Raw genomic sequence first — 23645 nt, 5'->3', positions numbered from 1 at the left:
TTGCAGTATTTGAAGCAGTGAAATACTTCTGCTTGTCTGTGCAAGGCTGTCCCTTCATCATTTTTAACAATACACTTCTTAACAACCATACCAAGAGTTTACCACACTAGTTTTGACATTTGGAGGATGTGTCCCAGTTCTCCACAGACACGGAACATAATTCTGGAATAAACAATACTGTCACCAACTGTTTGTCCCATCCTTGAGCCATTGTCTCTCCTTCTATGAACTTTGAGATCATTGCCCAAGGACAGCAGAGCAATAAACAACTTGCAGTCTTGACCACAACACCTTCAGTAGCCTACAACTTGAGCTAGTCCCCATTAACAGTTCTACTGACAAGATTCAGTGTGGAATTTCCACAGGTACACACCACCCATTTCTTCTGGAGAAATTTTGGTGCAGTGCCTTTGACCCTGTCCTTGGATCAACACACTCCAGTATCAAAACCAGTTTGTTGCTCATGGCCCCCACATTTTGTCTACAGAAAGACCGCCTTCAATAGACCCACACTTACACTGCCAGCGTGCATGCAACAGTTGGGAGGCACACCCATGTGCCTGTCAGCACCTTTCCCAATGTAACACACCATTTTGCACACGTCAGTATGAGCATCCCATGGCAAGCATTACTTGCTGACAATGGTGGACTGCTTCACTCACTGGCTGGAGGTGACCCCCATAGCTGACATCACCACTGAGACCATTGCCATCACCTTTGTCAACACCTCGGTGCGCACTTCAGCTGATCCAGTTGCATCTCAATAAACTGCAGCCACCAGTTTGATTATGCACTGTTCATGTATGTTGCTCCACTGTGCAGCCTGCTGTTACATAAACTACCAGCTACCACCCAGCATCTAATGGCATGGTCGAGCAGCTCCACAGGACACTGAAGGCCTCTCTAACTTGGCATGACACTGCTTGGACAGAAGCACTCCTGCTAATACTACTCAGGCTGTGAGTAACACTGAAGAAAGAGATTGGTGCTTCATCTGCCAACCTTGTCTATAGACAACCACTTACCACTCCTGGTAATTTTGTGGAGGAAATACCACCAACTTATAATGCCTCAGCCCTAACACTGGCAAAACGTCTGTACATCCACAACACAGCCTGCCCCCAAAGGCATGCTCATACATGGCATGGCTTTGGAAAGCACTGTACATACAAATCATGTTGTGCACTGATGCGGATGCAGCCCCAACTTCAGCCACCCTACTCTGTAGGGAAAGAATGCTCAACATCAAATACAATAGCAAGTTGATTACAGTCTCAACTGGCCAAGTCAATCTGGCTTACATCTTGACCACAACAGCCATTATTCAGTTCTTTGACCTGGAGGAAGACTACCTGTTGATGGATGACACATTTTCTACCATCAGACGGGGAAGCACTTCAGCAGAGCCTGCACCTGTAGTTACCAGTGATGCACAGATGCCGTCAACGGTCATTGTGCTGCCATGCATGCTCCAGTCTCATCCTACCTCCCTTATACAGTAGTTGCAGCTCCCAGGACTGCACCCACCACAGGCACATAGACCACCCCCACCACAGCCACCAGTGGACTGCATCATGCTCACTAGTGTGACATGCAGGGGAGCAGGGCCAAAAAAGCAGTGTAAGCTGAGAAATGATACCGTGTAGACGTGTGTTCTTGGCTTTGATTCTTCTAGCTTTTGACCAAGTGGGTTGAGCTTAACACAAGCTCACCATTAATGCATATAGATATTAATTTGGCAATGTCCATTTAATTTTGTTTTGTCTTTCTCATGTCTGCAAAAGACATGGTGCTTTGTGGGTCAAGTAGGAAGCTGTTTTTTCACACTGATTCCTATGGTCACATGAATGGGCAGTGCACTCATATCACTGTGTATGTTCTCTAGGATCAGTGACTGAGCCAAACTGTGTGTAAACACCATTTACTATGATCACGAGTGAATAGGTATGATAAGTAAAACTTATTGTCAGTTTGTCATGTACTGATATGTTACAAATAAATTTATTATTTGTCAAACATATCCTTTATCAATTCCTGTCACTATCCCATTCCTGAAGCCTTTTGTCTGACTAAAGTGCTTCAGTGTGACAGTAAAACCAACTCACCCTATAGCTGACTTGTAAGTGGCGATCCTCACACATTCCTGCTTTGGCTTCAGGCGCTACCAGCTAAAACGATAAATTAAAATGAATGACAACAGATGAAAATAGTGAACAAAGAAAAAGTGCTCAGAATTCAGGTTACAGAGTGATACAACAAGATGGGCAAAATGATTGAGATGTGAAATGGATCTAAGTCTGTTTTTCACTCTTCATTATGTATACTTCTTTCCTTCACCTCTTATTTATTCCTCTCATTGATATTCTTCCCGGCTGGTCCCGGTGGACGTTCGAGTCCTCCCTCGGGTATGGGTATGTGTGTGTTTGTCCTTAGGATAATTTAGGTTAAGTAGTGTGTAAGCATAGGGCTGATGACCTTAGCAGTTAAGTCCAATAAGATTTCACACATGCACGATATTCTTCCAAAGAGTACAAAACGTTGTTGCAAGAGGGATAGATACATTGTCTTATATTATGTTTCTTCTGCAGTACAGTTTAGACTGTTGTTGAGAATGTGTTTTCATTCTGCCTTACCGGCAGTGGACAGGGCTATTATTTTTGCTACAAGGATAGTACATCACATGATAGGCAATAAAGTCTCATTTTATTTTTGTAATAATTTACTCAAAGGTCCTAAAATGAGAATGTATATGAGTTTACTGCACAGATTTTATACAGAAGTTTGGCAGTAATTTTTTAGTCTGTGTATGAGAACTATTGGATGACTAAATATTCAGATCTTCATCTGAAAGCATAGTTGAACTTCTCTTGCAAGTACACCACATTATTAGAGTTTTGGACAGTTTTTAGTGTAAGACTATTAGGGATTTATCCCCAGTGTTTGGCTTTATTTTAGTAAAAAGTTTACAAACTAGAACCCCATTTTTTAGGACTCTTTCACACCAACATACAACTGTTTTTCATTAACAAAACTTAACCTATGTAACAGGTAGAGCACCTATTGAAACAAACAACTAAATGTTGAGGCAAACAGAGATACCTCAGATCCAATTCCACCTCAAACTTTATAAATTCATTTCACTCATTATAATTTAAACAAAAAAAATGGACATAGATGTGTGTAGTAATTGATGTCAACAAAAAATTTAACATATTGATTGACACAATGGTCATTACTTCAAAGAAGCATTAACATAAAAGACAGTGAGGTTAAATTGCAGTAAGAAAAAGGATTACACCAGCTATAAAAACATCCTACGAAAATAAGAGAATACTGCATAAGCTGTGCAAACAATAATTACTCATTGAATGCTATATAAATTATACATGTATCCTAAGAAAGTGGTAATACAAGCTAAAAGGCTGCACAGAAAGAGGACACTGACAAATCCAACAATAAGGTAAAAGCAACATGGTGCAGAAAATTCAGTATTGGGATGGTAGTTATGTATAATAACAACTAACAGGTTGTACAATTCCATACAAATATATTCTATTGTCCTACAACGTGCAAAACATGTTGTCACAAATGTTGATCAGAGTGAACTAGTGAACTAACCTCACATCCAGAGAGGTTAGTTATCTACCTCAGGGCAGCAATATTATTCTGGGTGACTCCACAGAGATATGTCCCCATAGAGACCCCCCCCGTAGTGTGAACCAGTGGGATGTTGGTGTGTATCATAATCAGTGAAGTGGATCAGTAGGTGCAGTGCACAGCCAAAGTGCAAAGTGAGAGGAGCTGCAGGAGGCTGAGGAGAGGGAAATGGCAGGAAATGGCAGTTTGGTGTAGGCAGTTTGATGGTCCATGACTGGCAAGACAGCAGGAGGTGTGATGTTATCACTGCCAATGGAGGAGGGTGCAGCAAACCTGGTGTGATGATTAGAGGCTGAAGAGGTGGTGGTAGAGGTGGTGTCATCCTCAGCATTGGCAGTGGGAGTGGCGTATACAGGGGTGGTGATGAGGAGGACTCTGTTGGTCCTGAAGCAAGATGTTAAACCCTCTGTATTGACAAAGGAGGGCAAGGGCATAGCATGTTCGATTGACCTGGAGATACACTGGGGTCTGCCTACCTATTTGTGAAACTGGTGGGGATGCCTAACAGTGAGTCATATTTAGTTGTACTTTAAAGTGAGTGTCCATTGGCTGCAGAGGCACCAATGCAGGGCATGCCACTGGAGAGTTGACTAAAGTCCATTCAGCTTTTAGTCTGCTTAAGGACAATGAACTTGTCTTTCCCAAGATGATACCATGGAAACAGGTGTTGTAAGTCCTTGTGAAAAAATATCATAGGCTTTATGTGATGGGTAGTTGGTGCCACGCAGATGTTGCATATATGCTCATGCACTCCCTACACTAGTTTCAGTGGGTCATGGTCCAGTGTACCTACACCTCGAGTGACAAATTCTGCAAGGAGGCAGAGCGGTTCACCATATAGAACCTCAGCAAGATGTTCAGATCTTTTTTATGATCAATCCTAATTTCAAGAAGCACCCAGGCCAGGGCATTGCTCCATGACTGTGAGTGGCACCTTAATGCTGCATAGAGTTTGCAGTGTAATCATTCCACTACACCATTTGACTGGGGGTGGTAAGCAGTCATGTGGAAACAATAATACCCTCAAAGTCGGCACAGTCCTTTGAACAAGGCAGACTCAAATTGCTGGCTTTGGTCTGTCATCAGTGATGTAGGACAGCCAAACCTGGAAACCCAGTTGCTAACAGAGTCCTCAGGAACTGTGTCAGCTGAAATGTCTGGGGTGGCCTCAGCCCAATGCGTCATACAGGCTGTCATGGATAAGATGTACTTTGAACCCTACGACTCAGGGAATGGCCTGACTAAATCAGTATGAATGTGTTTAAAATACATCTTTGTGATAGGGAATCTCCCAAAGGGGGGCTTAGCAGGGCATCCTACTTCTGCCTGTTGACAAGGGATGCACACCCTGGTCCATGCAATGCAATCACGCTTGATGTTTGGTCAGACAAAGCATTCCATGACTAATTTAAGTGTGTGACCTACACAGAAATGTGCAGGAAAGTGCAGCAAGTTGAACACAGTTTTACAACATGATTATGGAATGAATGAGCACATCCTATCATGCAACACATCACACCAAACAGATTTGGGGGCTCCTGGCAGTGTGCACTGTCATAGTTGTAGCCAAGTGCCTTGTCCGGTGAATAGTTGTTGTAGGTAAGGATCTGTGGCCTGTGTGTCAGTGAGTAGATCAAAGTCCATCTGAGTAAATATGGCTGCCATGTGAGACAGGTAGTCCATGACTATATTTTTCACACCTTACATATGTCTGACATTGGTGGTAAATTGAGAGACCAGGTCAAGCTGGTGTTAACAGAATGGTTTTTGATTGCATCTGCAAGAGGTTTGTGGTCAGTGTAAATGGTTAGAAGGCATCCTTCAATGTCATCCTGGAAATAGCAGACTGTCTTACAGATGGCCAAGCGCTCTCTATCGAAAGTCGACCACTTCTTCTGAGTATCGGACAACTTTTGAAAGAAAAAATGCAGCATCTGTGTTACGCCAATGATCTCTTGGTGCAGTATGGAGCCAAATGCACAGTCGCTAGTGTCGGCAATGATCACGAGGTGTGCTTCCAGTAATGGAAGGTTGAAAGTGTCAGCATGTTCAAGGTCAGATTTAATCTTGTCAAAGGCTGTTTGTAGTCCAGGCATCCACATCAGGCATAATTTGTTGTCGGTGTTCCTGCCATACAGTGGTTCAGACAGAGGTAAGAGTGTTTCAGCAGCACAGGTGAGATGATGCCTGTAAACACTGATGACTCTGAGTGAACACCATAGTTCTTGATAGTTTTAAAAAAAAAACACTGGGAATGTTAATGCACATAGATTCACTGGCACTAGAGGTGTCAACGGGAATAAGTGTAATTATCTCCTGTGTGGAAGATCAGAGCATGTGTGCTGATGAATGGGGCGGCAGCAAGGTACATTTGCCTGGAATCACATTTGTTGTAATAGCTGAATTGCTAGGCTAATAGTCACCTGGCATCATTACAGTGCTGTCACTCATATGGTCAATCTGAGAATCTGACACACATCATTGGCCAGTTTGGCCTGAAGTGGTGTGAGTCTGGAATGGTAGATGTGAAGCAATGGAAACGTTGTTGTTGGTTTACTTAACACATCAAACTGGACACTTTGCCCAAGTTTTGACAAAATTGTATCAAACTCAGGCACAGAAAGTGGAATTCACAGGCACTGACAAAGACAAGAGATTAACACCCCACACAGCAGGAAATGGCTGAGCTGGAGGTAGCTGCAGCATTATAGGTCAGTGGACCAACATGGGAGATTTTACATTTTCGACACGATGCGGTTGAAATTTCAGTGTCGCCGCTGTAGGAAGTTTTGTCCTCAGCATAGTGCTTATGTATAATAACAACTAACAAGTCATATGATTCCATAGAAATATATTTTATTGTTCTACAAGGTACAAAGCATATTGTCACAGACATCGATCAGAGTGAACTAACTGTAGGTCCAAAGAGGTTAGTTCAGCTGCCTCAGGGCAGCGATATTGTTCCGCATGACTCCAATGAGTTATGTCCGCACAATGGAATATTATAAAAGGAAAAGAGGGAAGACAAAACAATGCACACAAGCATATAAACTAAATACAACAATTAAATGATAAGTAAACCTTAAGCTGTAGAGACCATTTTCAACAAATATTTTACAAGCATTGCTGAATATTTGGATATAAATGACCCAAACACAAAACATCAACCAGTAAATTGGAAAATTCACATGTTCACAGGGTTAATATTAATGGTACGGCCGTTGAAGATGATGATGTAAATCCCCCTTGAGGATTAAAAAAATTCTGACACAGTTTCCATTTATGCGGCAACTGTCATTAAGAAATGTGCACATACTATTACTGAACCACTAACTCACCTCTGTGACTGTTTTTTTTTTCAGACACATGCTTTCCCAGAGTCACTGAAAATCAAAAAAAGTAATTCCCATTTTTAAAAAATGTGGAAGAAGGCATGAACACTTATTGGCCTATCACAATTTCATACTGCTTCTCTAGTTTCTGCAAAAATTAGGCACAAAAATCTTTTGGGCTCCATTGACAAAAGGTGTACTGCATGTATCTCAACAGGGGTTTAGGCAGAACAAATCTGTGCAAATGGCTGTATAAGGCTGCATAATTATGCTAATAGATTTCCTGGAATATATATATATATATATATATATATATATATATATATATATATATATATATATATATATATATATAAAAGAAAATAATAATAATAATAATAATATTGGCAAAAAAAATGGATAGCATCATACTTAAGCAATCATTTGCATAGGTCATTTTGATATTCAGAGACAATTAACTCAATTCAGTAACTGAAATAATATATGGAAGTAAAGCAGTAAAGCAAGGTGTGGTTCAGGGCTCAGTAAAGGGACCTCTACTATTCCTTCTGTCTGTCAGGATTTAAGCCTGAGTCTAGATGCTCACAGATCCATTATATTTACAGATGATACACATCTACTCCTCAAAGGGGACAACAATGTATGGAATATGCCATACCTTTAATTTCTTGATTACCCTGTACTGAGTCCTCATCTGTGCATTGTCTTGCAGTAATCTGGCATTATGATGAGTTCTAAAATAGTGTACACAGTCAGAATTTAGTTAATTTGACTGGTTTTCACATTAATTTCTCTCATAGCAACATGGTGATCAGCTAATGATAAGATTTCACAAAGAACATTATTCACAGGTAGACGCTTCTAATCAAGAACGTCCATATGATAGTTTGTGGGGTGGACCCAGACCTGGGGTTATGAAGTATTTTTAATATTTTTGAAGATAAATGCTAGTTTGTAAGTAGCTAATATCAAAGCAAAGTCTTTATATGTTAATATAGAAAACAAACTACAAGCACACACCTCATTAGACTGGTTGGTTGGTTGATTTGGGGGAGGGGACCAAACAGTGAGGTCATCAGGCCCATCAGATTAGGGAAGGAAGCCAACCATGCCCTTTCAAAGGAATCATTCTATCATTTGCTCTAAATAATTTAGGAAAATCCTGGAAAATCTATATCAGAATGGGCGGACACGGGTTTGAACTGTCGTCCTTCTGAATGTGAGTCCAGTGTGCTAACCACAGTGCCACCTCATTTAGTACCCCAAAGATTTTACAGTGGTACTGATATAAAAAACAAACTCTAAGGTAAATTATTCTGCATAGGTTAGTTTATGGATTTGAAACTAATATTTAACTGAAAAAGCAAACTTTAAATTTCTTTTCTTCTTACTGTAAAGTCAATCACTTTGTCCTCAAAATCAGGATTTTTCACTCTTTTCCTGTGGACACTAAGAAAGGGCACAAGCTTGAAAGACAGTCCACTTCTCAACCACATCTTCACTCTACACAATGTGCTCGATGAATGATGAATACTGTGTGGCGTAAGTTGTGAAGTCATGAGTGTGTGTGTGTGGTGTGGGGGGGGGGGGGGGGGATTGGCAGAATATAAACAATTCCTTGCTGTTGAGTAAACTATAGCTTCTGTAGTACATGATGGAGCTTTGTTTTTTTCCAAACACCCCTTATTTGTCCACACTATATACTGTAATCTGGCTTCTGCTTCTAAGCTGCAAATTTGATAAAAATATTGCTGTTTTTTATGTCTCTCATGAGATCTTCTTTCCTCTTCTTTTTAATTAAATTAGGGCGAAGAATTCCACCTTTGAAAGGAACTTCTTTATTTTTTTCAACTCTTGTGATAAGTGTGTGATTATGGAATCCATGTACGGATTATAAATTGCCACTTTGAAATTGTCTTCTGGTAATGAACATTGGACATACACATTGGATCTGTGGGTCTGCCTTCCAGCCACTATTGGATTGTCAAGTTCCTTGCAGTCTTCTTTTACTACCTCAAGAGTATGTACTCGTCATTACTTTATCTCTGCTTTTGATAATTGGCTACCAGGTCAGTGTTCATGTACCTGTAGACTAAGTGGAGATCCATATCAGTATATTGGATTTTGTTCACTATTGGTTCTAGATTTGAAGACTATCTTGGTATAATGTATAGACAAATAATAAATGTAGTTGATGATATGCTGTCTACTTGGCTAGCATGTTATCTAGTGTCTTGATTGTTTCCACTGTAATTTTGCAAGGTGTTTGGAGGTGTATATTTAGGTGACCACTTAGTTTCACTGAACACAGGAATGCTTGGTATTATTTTCCTATTCATTAGACTTTCTCTGAAGAAACCTAATAACTTCGTATATGGTTCCGACAGTGTTACAAATTTCCTGGGCACTGTTGCTGTTAATGACAATTACTTTTCTCTAACCCTAGCTTGCACTGCATTGTAATGGCCTGCCAATGTTGAACAGCCACTAAAGCTCAAAACAACCGACTTTTTCATATGATCCAAATTTTCAATAAATTTTAAAACAGATGGAGAAATTCCCTCAGTATCCAATTTAGTTAGCTCTGAAAACCCTTAAAATTTGTCTTTTACATCTACAAATTGTATTCCCACTGACAATTGTTCTTTCCTACTAATGTCAGCTGTTCTAGCAGCCAATAATGAAAATGCTGGTGATCTGTGTATCTTATCAACAATCTTGTATTGTAACACAGAACTACATGTACTTATTAAATTGTTATGAACTCTGTATGATGTATATTTTGCTTTTACACAGTGGTTTTGTAAATGAGCCTCCAATACTATGTCACTTGCACTTACTCTGAACAATAGTAAATCTTGAGAAAATTTCCTTTAGTTGAATTCTTTCTCTAATGGATGTATAATGAGTGCTACAAAATATTGAACTAACACAAATTGATTTCATTGTTTTTCTGTTGCTATTTACAAGCTTTTATTGTAAATTAACTCAGTTTGATAACAACTATAACTAATTTCAGAATATTTTAGGAAACTAGTAATTTCTACCACAGGTTTTTGTGTTGCCTTAATAGAAATCTTATTTTATGTATCTGCTTCAGTTCTTATAGGGAATTAGAAATTTTTGGCTCAACAGATTAAAAGACAATCAGCAGGTTTAATTTAAAGTCCTTTGTTCAGTGCCCTGTAATACATTGCACCAGTCAAAATGCAGCCCCACTGAGGAAGCTTTTCTCAAACACAGGATGAGTTGATTGACATTCGTAAGCAGCTGGAAATCATCCTGACTATTGTTAAATGATTGACAGTAGCTGTGAATTGGTGTGTTGAAGGAGCTCCTGAGAGTCATGTACCTTTGATACCTGTACAAGTGGTGCCTCGAGTACTAACCTCTCCTGTGGATCCTGTCTCCTGTGCACAAAGTACAGGATCTGTCATTACTTGTCCACCTGATGATAAGTGGCATGTCAATGGTAGATCTAGGCATCCTGTACAGCATGGACATGTACCAAGGAGAACTCAGGGTGTTGTACCAATCCCCCTAAACAACAAGTTTGAGGTGCTGTCTTTCAATGAAACTAAAACTGAGCCAATGTGACTCACATCGCCTGATTTTGGAAAATGTGTTTTGTCCAGTGTCAGGAGGAGGCAAACACAAAAGAGTAATGGTCTATTAATTGTTGGAAGTTCAAATGTATGGAGAATGATGGTATCTCTAAGGGAAATGGCAGCAAGGCACAGGAAAGGACACTAGGTGCAATCAGTGTGTATGCCTGGGGGCCTCATTCAACAAGTTGAAGAGGCTATTCCAGCAGCCATTTAGGGAACAGGATGCAACCAATTGCAAGTTGTGGTGCACATTGGAAACAATGATGCCTGTTGTTTAGGTTCTGACATCATTCTTGGGTCATTTCAGTGACCGGCAGAGAAGAATAGCTGTGCACATGGAGTTTCAATAAAGCTCACAATTTGCAGCATTGTCCCAGAACTGATAGTGCCCCTTTGGTTCTGAGTCAAGTGGAAGGTGAATAGTGAATAGTGAATAGTGTTTTATTCGTCTCATAACATACAATTTCTAATCATATGATTAGTGTACAGGAGACACGTCAAAGAAATGGATAACACTACTTAGGCCTAATTGGTACAAAGAATTTTAACATTAATATAAACTTTTATTTTTCTTTCCTCCCTTTTGTGAAGGACAGCTACGTTTACACACAAGACTATATGTAAATTTATCCTGCTCAAATGTTCAGTTCATCCTTCTTGAACTCCTCAACAGTGTAGTAGCAGCGTTTGACAAGTATATCATATAGCTTTGTTTTCAGTGTCTCTAGGTTCATACTCAGAACATTCTTTCCTTTTAGCTTGTTATGAATTTTCATTGCCATATACTGAGGAGACTGCGCATATAGGTTTAAGCGATGAGTGGAAAGCATAAAATTGTCTTTGTTTCTCGTGTTATACACGTGATTGAAACAGTTTTTCTCGAATTACTCTAAATTGCTATGTAGAAAGATGATAATATCATAAATGTATAAGGAGGGAACTGTTAATAACTGTTGTTTTTCAAATAGTGGGTGACATGATGTCCTTGGATGGGCAGTACACATGTTCCTTATTATTCTTTTCTGTAACTTTAGTATGCGCAATATACTGCTAGAATTTCCCCAAAAAATAATATCATACCTTACAACTGATTGAAAGTAGCTGTGGTATGCATTTTCCTTGTATTCATGTCTGTTGCACCAGCTAATATTTGCATAGCAAATGCAAAGCTACATAATTTGTTTAACAGGTAGTCAACATGTTTATTCCAATTTAAATGTTTGGCTAGGTTTAACCCTAAAAACTTCACAGAATCTACTTCTTCTATATCATGATTTTTATGAGTTATTTTAATTTCTTGGGGCTTTGACTGTATTGTTCTGAACTGGACCATGTGGGTTTTGGGGATGTTCAATCTTAATCCATTCCGTTGGAACCATGTTTCTAGTTTGCTGATTGTGTTTATTATGTAGATAGGGATGTTTTCTGGCTCCTGGTTTTCAATTAATACAGATGTGTCATCTGCAAATAAAATTAATGGAGCATTTATATTGTTCGGTAAATCATTAACATAGAACAAGAACAAAATAGGTCCTAGAATCGAGCCTTGAGGGACACCTTGGGCTACTGTTCTCCATTTTGAATAGTAATTTGCTGCATTTGATGCAACAATCACTCTTTGTTTCCTATTTGATAAGTATGAAGTAAGCCAATTTAGAACATTACCCATGATACCATACTTGTCAAGCTTATAGATGAGCAGTGCATGATTTACAGAGTCAAAGGCTTTTGTGAGATCATAAAAGATTCCTGCAACTTTATTATGGTTGTCTAATGATGTGCTGATCTTGTCGATAAACTTGTTAATTGCATCAGTAGTACTTTTGCCACGCTGGAAACCAAATTGGTTTTCCGTAATAATATCATATTTCTCCATAAAATTTCGAATCTGATTAACAGCAGCATTTTCAATGATTTTTGGTAGGACTGGAAGGAGGGAGATGGGACGATAATCCCCCATATCCTCTCTTGACCCTTTTTTGAGCAACGGTTTTACTTCTGCGTACTTCAGCACCTCTGGGAAGCTTCCTTGTTCAAAGGATTGGTTTATTATTTTAGATAGTGGGTATCCTATTATTTTACACACAAATTTAAGGACTTTTGCTGGTATTCCATCCCAACCTGCAGAATTTTTGTTTTTTAGTTTTAATATAATTTTTTCTACATCTATTGTTGAAACTGTTTTGAATTTTGTGAGGCATTCAGAATTATGATTTAGTCCAAAGGGGCATACATTGTTCTCATAATCTGCAACATTAACCTCTGGTTTCACTACATTAATGAAGAACTCATTGAAGCATTCTAAAATTTGAGCCGGATTTACAATGATCTCATCTTCAAGCTTAATTGTACTAATTCCATGTCTAGAGGCTTTCATACCTAATTCGTGTTTTACAACTGACCACACTGCCTTTGATTTATTCTCATGTTTTAAGATTAATTTATTATTTGTCATTTGCTTTGCTGCTTTGACAACTTTCTTAAATGTACTTTTCAGGGTGTATAGGTGGACAAGGAAAAAAAATTCCCGGATTTTTCCCAGATTTCCCGGTTGAAAATACACATTTTCGGTGTTAAATGACAGTATACTTTTCCTCAGCACTGTGAAACTTATCAATTCTTTGAATGTTCATGGTTTTATACACCGACGTAGAATTTCCCGGCACTTTAGAAAACGAAACTCTGGGCGGAAAAAACACGTTTTGGAAGATGTTTGATGTGCAGCAACATGCACGCTGCATATTTTCATGTTACAAAGGTATAAATTCGAATTCCACCAGACACCGCATGTTACTTTCCGAAGCATAGAAATCGAGATTGCAATGCGGTTTTGTAAGCCAGTGATCTCGCCAGCTGATGACAGCATAGGACACTAGATGTAGTCAGCCAATAGCAATATCACCCTTAAGTAGTGCAAACACACAAAAAGAAAAGTTAATGGTTTAAATTAGTATACATAGTTTTGCTAGAAGAAAAACAAAGCTTTCACAAATAATATTGTTCTCGAAGATTAATAAGCTGCAAGAGAAGCTAAGCTTCCACATATAATGCTGATCATTTTGCACGTGTTACACTTTAAGATACATCACACAACTGTGCCAGTAAAATTTTTAATAATGATGTAAATGTCTGATCTTCTGGGCTCGAAATTCTTCTAGACGGTCATCCTCAAAGTGTTAATTTTTAAATGAGAGTTAAACGCTCTGTGATTTAAGAAATTCATCGTACGTTCTCGCACATAGTTCATCTTGCGTAAAAGGAAATATACTTTGAAAACACTTTTCAAACCACCATTCGCAATATTTTCCCATGACCTGTTAGAAATTTGTTCGTTTCAGCAGTTGCCAGAGAGCGCCAGATAACAGGTGTCACTGTGCCTGGGCAGCTACGATGGCGCAGGAAGCCCGCATGTTTGTACGTGTAAAATATTAAAAGATCTTGCATTATGTCATAAAAGAAACAAGACATCAAAGGATACTTAAGGAGCATCGGAATTTCGTGAACCATACTAAAATGCATAATTTGGCTTAAAGTGCACAATCGTATGTCCGGATTCGGATGTAAATTTTCTTAAGTACCGGTACTGTATTATCTCATGTTTGGTTCTTTATTATGGCATAGTGCCATATGAGCTAGAAGAGGGAAAACGTGCACTTGAAATGCAGCGAACAGTTGAAACTAGCCAACAGTGTGAAATTAAACACTTCGTTTCAAATAAATTGACTGCCTCAGGGCAAAATATTAATAAAAGCCAAATCTCTTTAGCAGACCGACAAAAATAACTTCCTTGTTCTGCAAGGTGATTAATGCTTGACTGTCAGATAGGTGGAAATAAAACCTGAAACTAACAATATATTTTAGCCTCCCATAATTATGCGAACGTATTTTAGATCTGTTTTGTTTTCATTTAATGTGGGAGCAATAAACAAAGAGGAAACAGCAAAATCACTATACGTAAACACAGGTCACGTGGAAACTACCCTCCTCGCCACTACAGCTCAGACTGCTCTGTGCATCAGCCCTGGATCTACAATATTTCCGAACCGGAGCAATTTAGATAGTGGCGCCCAGCCACACATCTGTAGCCAGAAGCGGGAGAAGGTACTACTCATAGGCAACTCACAGAGCATGCACAAGAGCCCGCTCGCAACTGCTCAAATGAATCAAATGTAAACAGCTGTCATGTCATGCTCATCGGAGGCAATTTGTTGTTAGAAAGCACTGCATGTTCTTCCTAAATCCTTTGACACACTTTGGTTGGCAGACGCCTGTATGAACACTATGTTCTGTTGTTGTATACGGCGCATTTCCTTTGTGACATAAGTTTTATTTTATTTTATTTTATTTTTTCTCTTGTTTGTGTTTTTTTGCTGCAGCATTGTTCTGCAGAAGCAGGATACAGTAATATCCTTTGTTAGAGTATTGGTTCTTACCAGTCAAAATCACAAAAATTTAACTGGTAACTAAAACAAGGAAAAGTTACCAGAATTCTAAAAAATTCCTGGGTTTTTCCCAGTTTTCTCCAGGACGAAAAAATTCCCGGGTTTTTCCCGGATCTCCCAGATGGCCCGGGTCATATACACCCTGACTTTTGTGTCGTTTAACATATTCAATAAATTCAATTTTTTTATTATGTCTTAGTTCCTTATGTAGCTGCCTTTTCTTAGCACTGGAGATTTTTATACCTTTAGTGATCCATTTTAGTTTTGTCATTTTATTAAAATAAGTTTTTTGTGGAAACATTTCATTGAAAACACTTAGAAAATCCCTTAGAAATGCTTCAAAATTTGCCGTGCATGAAATATTTTTATCAAAGTGCCTTGAGCTTATCATGGAATAGAGTCAAAGTTTCTTGGTTGAAGATCCTTTTTACATAAGCTTTTTTATATGGGACGTCTCTACCTGCTCTGGGTAGCTCAATGAATAATGCTGAATGATCAGAAATTCCTAGATCTAGACAAAATTATATCCATCTTCAAATACGTAATTCGTTAAAATATTGTCAATGCATGTAGCTGACTGAGCATTTTCTCTTGTAGACTCAGAAAAATTTAATTTGAAGCCACATTTTTTTATTAAGTCTGTAAATTTTGATACCTCAGATGTTTCATTCAACACATTGATGTTAAAATCAGCAGCAACCACAATTTTTTTCCTCTTATCTTTACTGAGGTATTCTAACAAACTCTGAAATTTACGCAGGAAATGCTAAGTTGTCACCTTCCCTGGGATTCTATAAATTGATATTATAACATTTAAGTCCTTTAACTCAACAAGGCAACTTTCAAAAATACACTCTTCATTAAAACAATTGAAGTCACATCTTACATGGTAATCTAATCAGAATGAATGAGTATGCATGAACCTCATCATGACTTATTTATCTTACAAAAGCTGGTAGCTACCTTGAAGTTTTCAATTTAATTTAAGATTTTTATGGTATCACTACTAAGCCAGTGTTCATTTAAACAAATTACTTTAACATTTAGAAATTCAGATAAAAAAACTTGTAGCTCATCTAACTTAGAGCTTCTGTCACATGAGTATTCAGCACTTAAACCATTTATATTACAATGCATTATATAGTTACTACTAAGATCATCAATTTTATTTTTTAAAGACCTAATATTTAATAATGAGCCATCTTCACAAAAGGGTAGGTCTGGATTCCTCTGTAGCAGCCCATCAGCTTGCTCACTTGGCTTGTACATTTCTTTGTCTCTTTGATATTGTGTACTTACATTCTTGATGGCACTGGATCTGGATGGTGCTGAAGTGACTTCCCTGGTGCCAGCCATAAAAAATCACTGTTCCTCTCTGTAGCTTTCCTTGTTCCGGAAGACACACGTTCAGCAGCTTGTTTGTCTTCAAGTATTTTTGGGGCTTGCAAAATTTGTGCTTCTTTTCTTTTTGGCTTGAACCATTTCGTAATTTGTGTTTGTTTCCCAGCTTGAATGTTACTTTCTGGCCTATTGGTTTTAAACCATTTTGTGATTTGACACTGGTTGATGGCTATATTGTTCACTGCATGAAAAGAACGCTTTGTTACTTGCGATCGATTTCCACTTGTCCTGGGTACTTCATTGCTCCGCGAAATACGAGTAAAAATTTTTTCCGTAAGTTCCTCCTTTCCTAATGCATTCAAATGAAGACCGTGAACTGTATGGAGCCTTCACTCCAAACTGTTTATGTCAATAATGTCTGTATTTATGAAGTGAGTACATATTTCACTGAAACTCTTGTTTGTGGCATGAATTTCACTGTTTACACACAACCACCTCGGTAAATCGTGACGATGCGGGATATTTACAACGAGTACATTCATGTGAGATAAATTATTGAGGCATTTTCTCAAATCTGTGCTAGCCTTGAACGACTCATTTCTATATACATCATTTGATCCTCCCAGCAATACAACAAAGTCATCCTTACACGAACTAGTTACTTCACATAATTTTGTAAGGTTTTTCAGTTCACTTAATGGAGCCCCAGGCTTTACGAAACCATTTGCCCTGTAATTGTATTTTTCTGTTAGCACTGCGGCAATTCCACGGCTGTGGCTATCGCCTAACAGACATATTTTTCCATATTTTACAATGTTAGCAGTCAGAAGTTCACCGTGCAATGGTTTGTTTACTTTTTGTGGTTCGTTTCATAACTTTTCGACTTTGGCTGGCGTGTTCATTGAATCTTCAGTAGTGAATACTCCCACAAGGTCGTTACACGTTCTAGTTTGACAGTTTTTACGCATTAAAGTTTCACTGTTTATACACATTGAAGTTTCACTGCTGCTTTGAGATTGTACTTTCTGAGTGCAGTTTTTATGCATTTAAGTTTCACTGTTTATACACATTGAAGTTTCACTGCTGCTTTGAGATTGTACTTTCTGAGTGCAGTTTTTATGCATTAAAGTTTCACTGTTTATACATACTGAAGTTTCACTGCTATTTTGGGATTGTACTTTCCGAGTGCAGTTTTCTCCCGTCATTGTTTGCCACTTGTGTGCAGAGGTCAAGTCTTCTTGCTTCTTCAGCGACTCACGTTTTTCTGCATGAAGTTTCTGTATGTCCAGCTTTAAAGCACCGATTATCATTTGTAAACTGGATATTCGTTCGTTTAGCTTCGTGATCTCGTCCTTACAATTTACACACGTATTCTTTTTACTACCGAAATTTACATTTTTTCGCGGGGATACCTGAATTACTTTTACACTCGCTGCCTTCTTGGTTGTCAGAGCTCTGAACCAGAGGCTTTGAAAGTTCTGTGAAAAGCCAGGCTGCAACTTCCTGGGCTTGCGAATAAGGTTGAGAACTGTAGAATCTCCCTAAATAGGTCAGGTATGCACTAAACATCAGAGGCTGCTACTCAGGTAGATGACTGTGTGAGTGGTGCACACAAGAGTTTTTTAGATTAGGTGATTATCCAACCAATCCCCAGAAGTATCAGTATAAGATCGAAAGAAATGTCTCCCACAGGTGAGGGAATTAAAATCCTTATGGTAAACTGCCAAAGCATTCATAACAAAGTGTGAGAGTTTGAGGCATTCATGTAAAAACAGTGAAGCTGACATAATACTAGGTACAGAAAGCTGATTCAAACTGAAATTTAGAGCAGTGAGATTTTTGGGGAAAATTTAAATATGTATCAAAAGGATATATAAATGGGAAACGGAGGTGATGTATTTATCACTGAAGACAAAAAACTCAGATCCACCAAGGTGGAAATTGAAGCTGCATGTGAGATTGTTTGGGCAAGACTCAGTATCAGGATGGACGTAAAATGATAATTGGATCCTTCTATCCCCTACTCGACTTACTTCCTGATGCAACCAAAAACTTTGGAGAAAACCTTACTTCACTTGCTCGTAAGTTCCTCAGCCGTACCATAATCATTGGTGGATACTTTATCATCCAACAGTTAATTGGGAAAATTACAATTTTGTTAGTGGTGGGTGTGATAAGACATCCTCTGAAACTTTACTAAATGCCTTCTCTGGAAACTACCTAGAACAAATAGTTAGGAACCCCACTCATGATGGAAATATACTGGATCTAATGGCAACAAATACACCTGACCTCTTTGAGTATGTCCACATCAAAACTGGTGTCAGTGACCATGATGCAGTTGTGGCAGCAATGATAACCAAAGTACAAAGAGTAACTAAAACAAGCAGAAAGATATATATGTTCAGTAAACTATATACAAAATCGGTAATGTATTATCTCTATGAGGAACTTGAAACTTTCACCACAGGTCAGGAGCATGTAGAGGAACTTTGGCTCAAGTTTAAAAGAATATCTGACAAAGCACTGGATAGGTATGTACCCAGTAGAACATTTCATAATGGAGGGAATCTCCATGGTATACAGTCACTGTAAAGAAACTTCTGAAGAAAAAGAGATTACTGAATAACAGGTGTAAAAAAAAGTGTAGGGCTATAGATAGAGAGAAGCTGAATGAAAAATGTTTGGCTGTCAAGAGAGCAATACATGATGCCTTTAATGACCAGTATAGCAGAATATTGTCAAAGTACATTTCAAAAAAATCCAAAGAAATTCTGGTCAAATGTAAAAGCTGTTTGTGGCACCAAAGTTAGTATTCTCTCCCTAGTGAATGAGACAGGAACTGAAATTGAGGGTAGCAAAACAAAAGCTGAAATACTGAACTCTTTTTTTCAAATGTTCCTTTAGAAAGGGAAACCCAGGAGAGTTCCCCAATTTAATCCTCCTACCACTGAAAAGATGAATGAAATAAGTATTAGTGTCAAGGTGTTGAGAAACAGCTGAAATTGTTGAAACTGAACAAAGCTCCAAGCCCCAATAGAATCTCTGTCAGATTCTATACTGAATTTGTGGCTGAGTTAGCCCCTCTTCTCACTATAATATATTGTAGATTCCTCAGACAAAAAACCATGCCCAGTTCTTGGAAAAAAAAAACACAGGCCACACCTGTTTACAAGAAGGGTAATAGAAGTGATCCATAAAGCTACCATCCAATGTACTTGACATCAATTTGTTGAAGAATTTTAGTATATATTCTGGGGTTACATAATGAGGTATCAAAGAGAATGACCTCCACAACAGCTACCAGCATGGTTTTCAAAAACATCGATCATAAAAAACCCAACTTGCACTTTTCTCACATGACATACTGAAACCTTTGGATGAAGGCAACCAAGTGGGTGCAGTTTTTCTTGATTTCCAAAAAGCATTTGATTTAGTACCACACCTACACTTGTTGTCAAAAGTATGATCGTATGAGCTATTAAGAGAAATTTGTGACTGGGTGGAGGACTTTTTGGTAGCGAGGACACAGCAAGTTACCTTGGATGGAGAGTTATTGTTACCAAATTAGAATCTATATTCTTCTTCCATAACATTTCATACCACTAGCTATGTCAAACCTTACAGTGCAGTCAAGTTTTCCTGTGATAATGAATTACATACACAGGAAATAAACTGTTACCTTAGAATAACTTACAACTTGGTTTAGCTATAATCTGAGCTATGTCTCCAAAGTTTGAGTTTGGGCTCTTGATTGGTATACTTGCCAGTGAATATTAGTTTTTGAACAACCCTTTAAAGACTCCACAATAAAATGGTTAACATCACTGACTACTGTGTGGAAGTATCCAGGTTCAATTCTTGGCAGCTTCTCAGACTGCAGACTTGCGGCACTTGAGGAGCTTGTGGGGATGTGAATCGAAGGAAATAACATGACGAGCTGCACCGAAAACGAGAAACATAGATTCTAGCCAACCTCAGTGATCGGACGAGAACCGGCGTATTTTTACCCTTTTCTTGCCTCGTTGCCGTTGGCGAGTGAATGCTGCAACGTGTGCCGGCAAGTCAGCTTCGGATCCGAGGTGGCGAGGTCTGGTACAGAATCCAGTCAGCCCTTGTGATGGCAAATGAGGCGCTGCTAGAATAAACAAGCAACATCATCAGGATTCATCTACTGACAATAACAGCTGAAGGGATTGGCAATGTGTTGATCACATACTCCAGACCATATACCATCCCTCGTACTGCCATGTAGGCAGTAGTCATCCAGTTGGAATAAGTGATTGATATTTACATTATGTTACATTTTAAAGTCATTTAAAATCATTTATGTAGGTTAGGAACAATATTGGGCCCAGGAATGTGCCTTGTGGGACCCTACATGTTTTATTTTTCTAATTCTGAGGTTACTTTCATGCTTGTGATGCATTATGTCTATGAGACCCTCTGTTTTTTACTACAGGAATGCCAGTAATGCAAAGAAGAATTTTATGATCCACACAGTCAAAGACCTTCTGTTAGGTCACAAAATACCAATAGGATATTTTTTCATGTTTATCCCCACCAGTGCTTCACTTGAGCTAGTTAACAAGCTCTGCTTAGTTAAATGCATCAGTAGTCAGTCATATGACATTTTCTCAACATAATGAAGAGACTGGAAGGAGTGAAACAGTTGGTGATTAGAGCCGCTTGGCTTATCTCCAGTTCTGCAGGTGTTACCATAGACGTTTAAGTGTCTTAGGAAATACAGACTGATGGGAAATATACTCTGAGTCATTGATTGATTACAAAGATAGCTTACAGGATAATAATATCTAAATTTTAATATTCTGCTAGGAACACCATCACAGCCAGCAGAATCACAACTTTTTAGTGACCTGATTAATTTTGTAATCTTCTTTAGAGATGTATTTTTGAAAAAAATGTTTTTTGGTGATGTATTCAGAGAAAAGCATGCTGGGACTTGGATTGTATTCTAGGGACAGTTTTTACCTGTATAATTTAGAGGAGCTTGTGTTAGGCAAGAGAGGATTTATATGATATAAATCATCAACATACAATTGAAAACCTCTGCATTATACAATATTAATCAATGAGATCTAAGGACAATAAAAACTTCTCTTCATAATTTGGAAACTTTTGCAGGGCCTCTCTTTCAAGTGGATAGCTTGTACTGGTGATGCCCTCATAGAATGCTTGAAAGTGCACTAAAAGATGATCACTTATATTTTGGAACGGACAGAATGTACAACATGTATATTGTAATATTAATTATCTGATGCACCTTCCTGTAATATTAATTTCATTCCACAATTTCAGATGCTGTGACAGTGGTGTTGTACAATACAATGGTCACATTTTGTGAGATGCCAGTTGTTCCACCTGAACAGTTTGCTCTTGCAGCTCTTGCCTTCTTCACAGTCAGCTTGGGAGGTGCAACTGTTGGTATTATCTTTGGCCTAATCACTGCTCTTCTGACAAGAACCACAACAGATGTCAGAGGTTTGTTTTTCTAGTAATATATATGTATAGGCTTGTTCATAAATGAGCAACAATATTTTCAGTATGTTATGATACTCTGCACAATGAGTTAGTGGTCACAGTCACTTTTTATAGAAGACAGATTCTTTACAAAATAAAAACAAAACTAAAAAAGGAATTGGGAAATCAGCACTATGGAAAGAAGCAGCACACAACTGAGATCTCAAATCAGGGTGTCCCAGGAGTTCAGAGATAATACAGGAATCGTCATTTAAAGCAAAAAGGTCTAGTAAACTTGGACTCCAAAGTGACCATATAGTGAAGATGCTGAGTTGCAGATCAGCACAACAAAAAGACTGTCAAACAAAGCTTTTGAGCAAACAGGCCTTCATCAGAACAGACAAAAAACACACACACACACACACACAAATGCAACTCACACAGCTGAGCACAGTCTCTGGCTGCCAAGGCCATACTGCGAGCAGCAGTGCATGATGGGAGAAGCAAACTGGATGGTAGGGGTAAGGAAAAGGCTGGGGTCGGGAGGGGGAGGGATAGTGGGATAGTGGTGGGGGATGGTAAAATGCTGCTTGTGGGAACATACAGGGACAAGGTGAGGAGATCCTGGATTGCCCATTGTTTGATTTGGGCTTTAAAATGCATACTTTGTGAGCCATGAGCATTTCTTCATCCTCAATATTCTGAAACAGTTCTCTTCTGCTACAAGCTCTTTGCTTTCAACATTTTGAGAGGAGGTAGTATGGACCAAAACAAAAGAAAATGAGGTCTAATAAATGGAAACCTTAAAAGCTAAGAGCACCTGTTCAGTAGAAGAAATGGGTTTCACATTAGTGAAGGTGAACAGGTGCTCACAGTCTTAAGGAATGCATTTTAGAGCCTGTGTTTATTACACTTTTTTTGCTTTGAACGATCATTCCTGTTGTATCCCTGAATATTAATCATTCCTCCTGGGACCCCCTGTATACCTAAAGTACAGCTGTCATCAATCCAAAGTTGTTTTCAACAGCACAGTGCATCACTAGTCATTGTTCTAATGGATTGCCATTGACTTCTTCCAACACTTGACCTGACTTACTCAATCCACTTATTGGGGGACCTAAAATTTAATGTGGATTCAAAACCATGGTGTAATTTGGCATGTTTCATGTCAACAAACACTGCCAGAGGCGAATCAAGTGATAAGTGACAGACATAAAAGGTATAAAAGAGGCAGCATTTGGGAGATAAATACTAAAAATCATTACGCTAGAAAAAGTGAAACATAGATTTTGCAGGACTCCTTGTAACTCTAATATCTATATCATACTTGAAAATGTACTTGTTTTGCTTACTGATTATGAATCATATATGTGTACTATGCATTTGTAAATTTCAATTACATTTTACGTTATTGACACCGACAGATTTATTCATTTAGGCATCATATTGCAATACGATTATCAGTTGTTCATGAAATTTTCCATTGTATTTAATAAGGCTATGTTAGTGTTGATTCTTGTTGGTTGATTGATTTTATGAAATAGTACAAATTAAGAACATTTTAAATTTATTACTATGTATTTCAGCCTCAAAACAGATGGTATCACTATCAGTTTTGACTTTTTTTCAAATTATCATCAGATAAACTCGTCAACTGAAGAGGCCTGGAGAGGCACTTGCAGGGTAAACAATCTGCATTCTGATTCATGACTATCAGTGTGTAGAGATGTTTTCTCTCTGAGTACCTCTCCAGGCCACATCAGTTACTGAGTTACTATGTAACA

At 38.4% G+C, this 23645-nt stretch overlaps 1 protein-coding gene across 2 annotated transcripts in view; it reads left to right on the top strand.

Moving 5' to 3' along the window:
- LOC126259709 (sodium/hydrogen exchanger 2-like) overlaps positions 1-23645 on the top strand; it is a 1006529-nt gene that overhangs the window by 880548 nt on the left and 102336 nt on the right. For both annotated transcript variants that reach the window (XM_049956680.1, XM_049956681.1), the window contains one exon: positions 21700-21882. In XM_049956680.1, the coding sequence (XP_049812637.1) occupies positions 21700-21882 (183 nt within the window). The remainder of the gene's footprint in view (positions 1-21699; positions 21883-23645) is intronic.

Source organism: Schistocerca nitens, chromosome 5 (assembly GCF_023898315.1).
Source record: "Schistocerca nitens isolate TAMUIC-IGC-003100 chromosome 5, iqSchNite1.1, whole genome shotgun sequence".
Lineage (NCBI taxonomy): Eukaryota > Metazoa > Arthropoda > Insecta > Orthoptera > Acrididae > Schistocerca > Schistocerca nitens.
The sequence above is the reverse complement of the archived record's forward strand: the minus strand, read 5'-3'. Positions and strand labels throughout refer to the sequence as shown.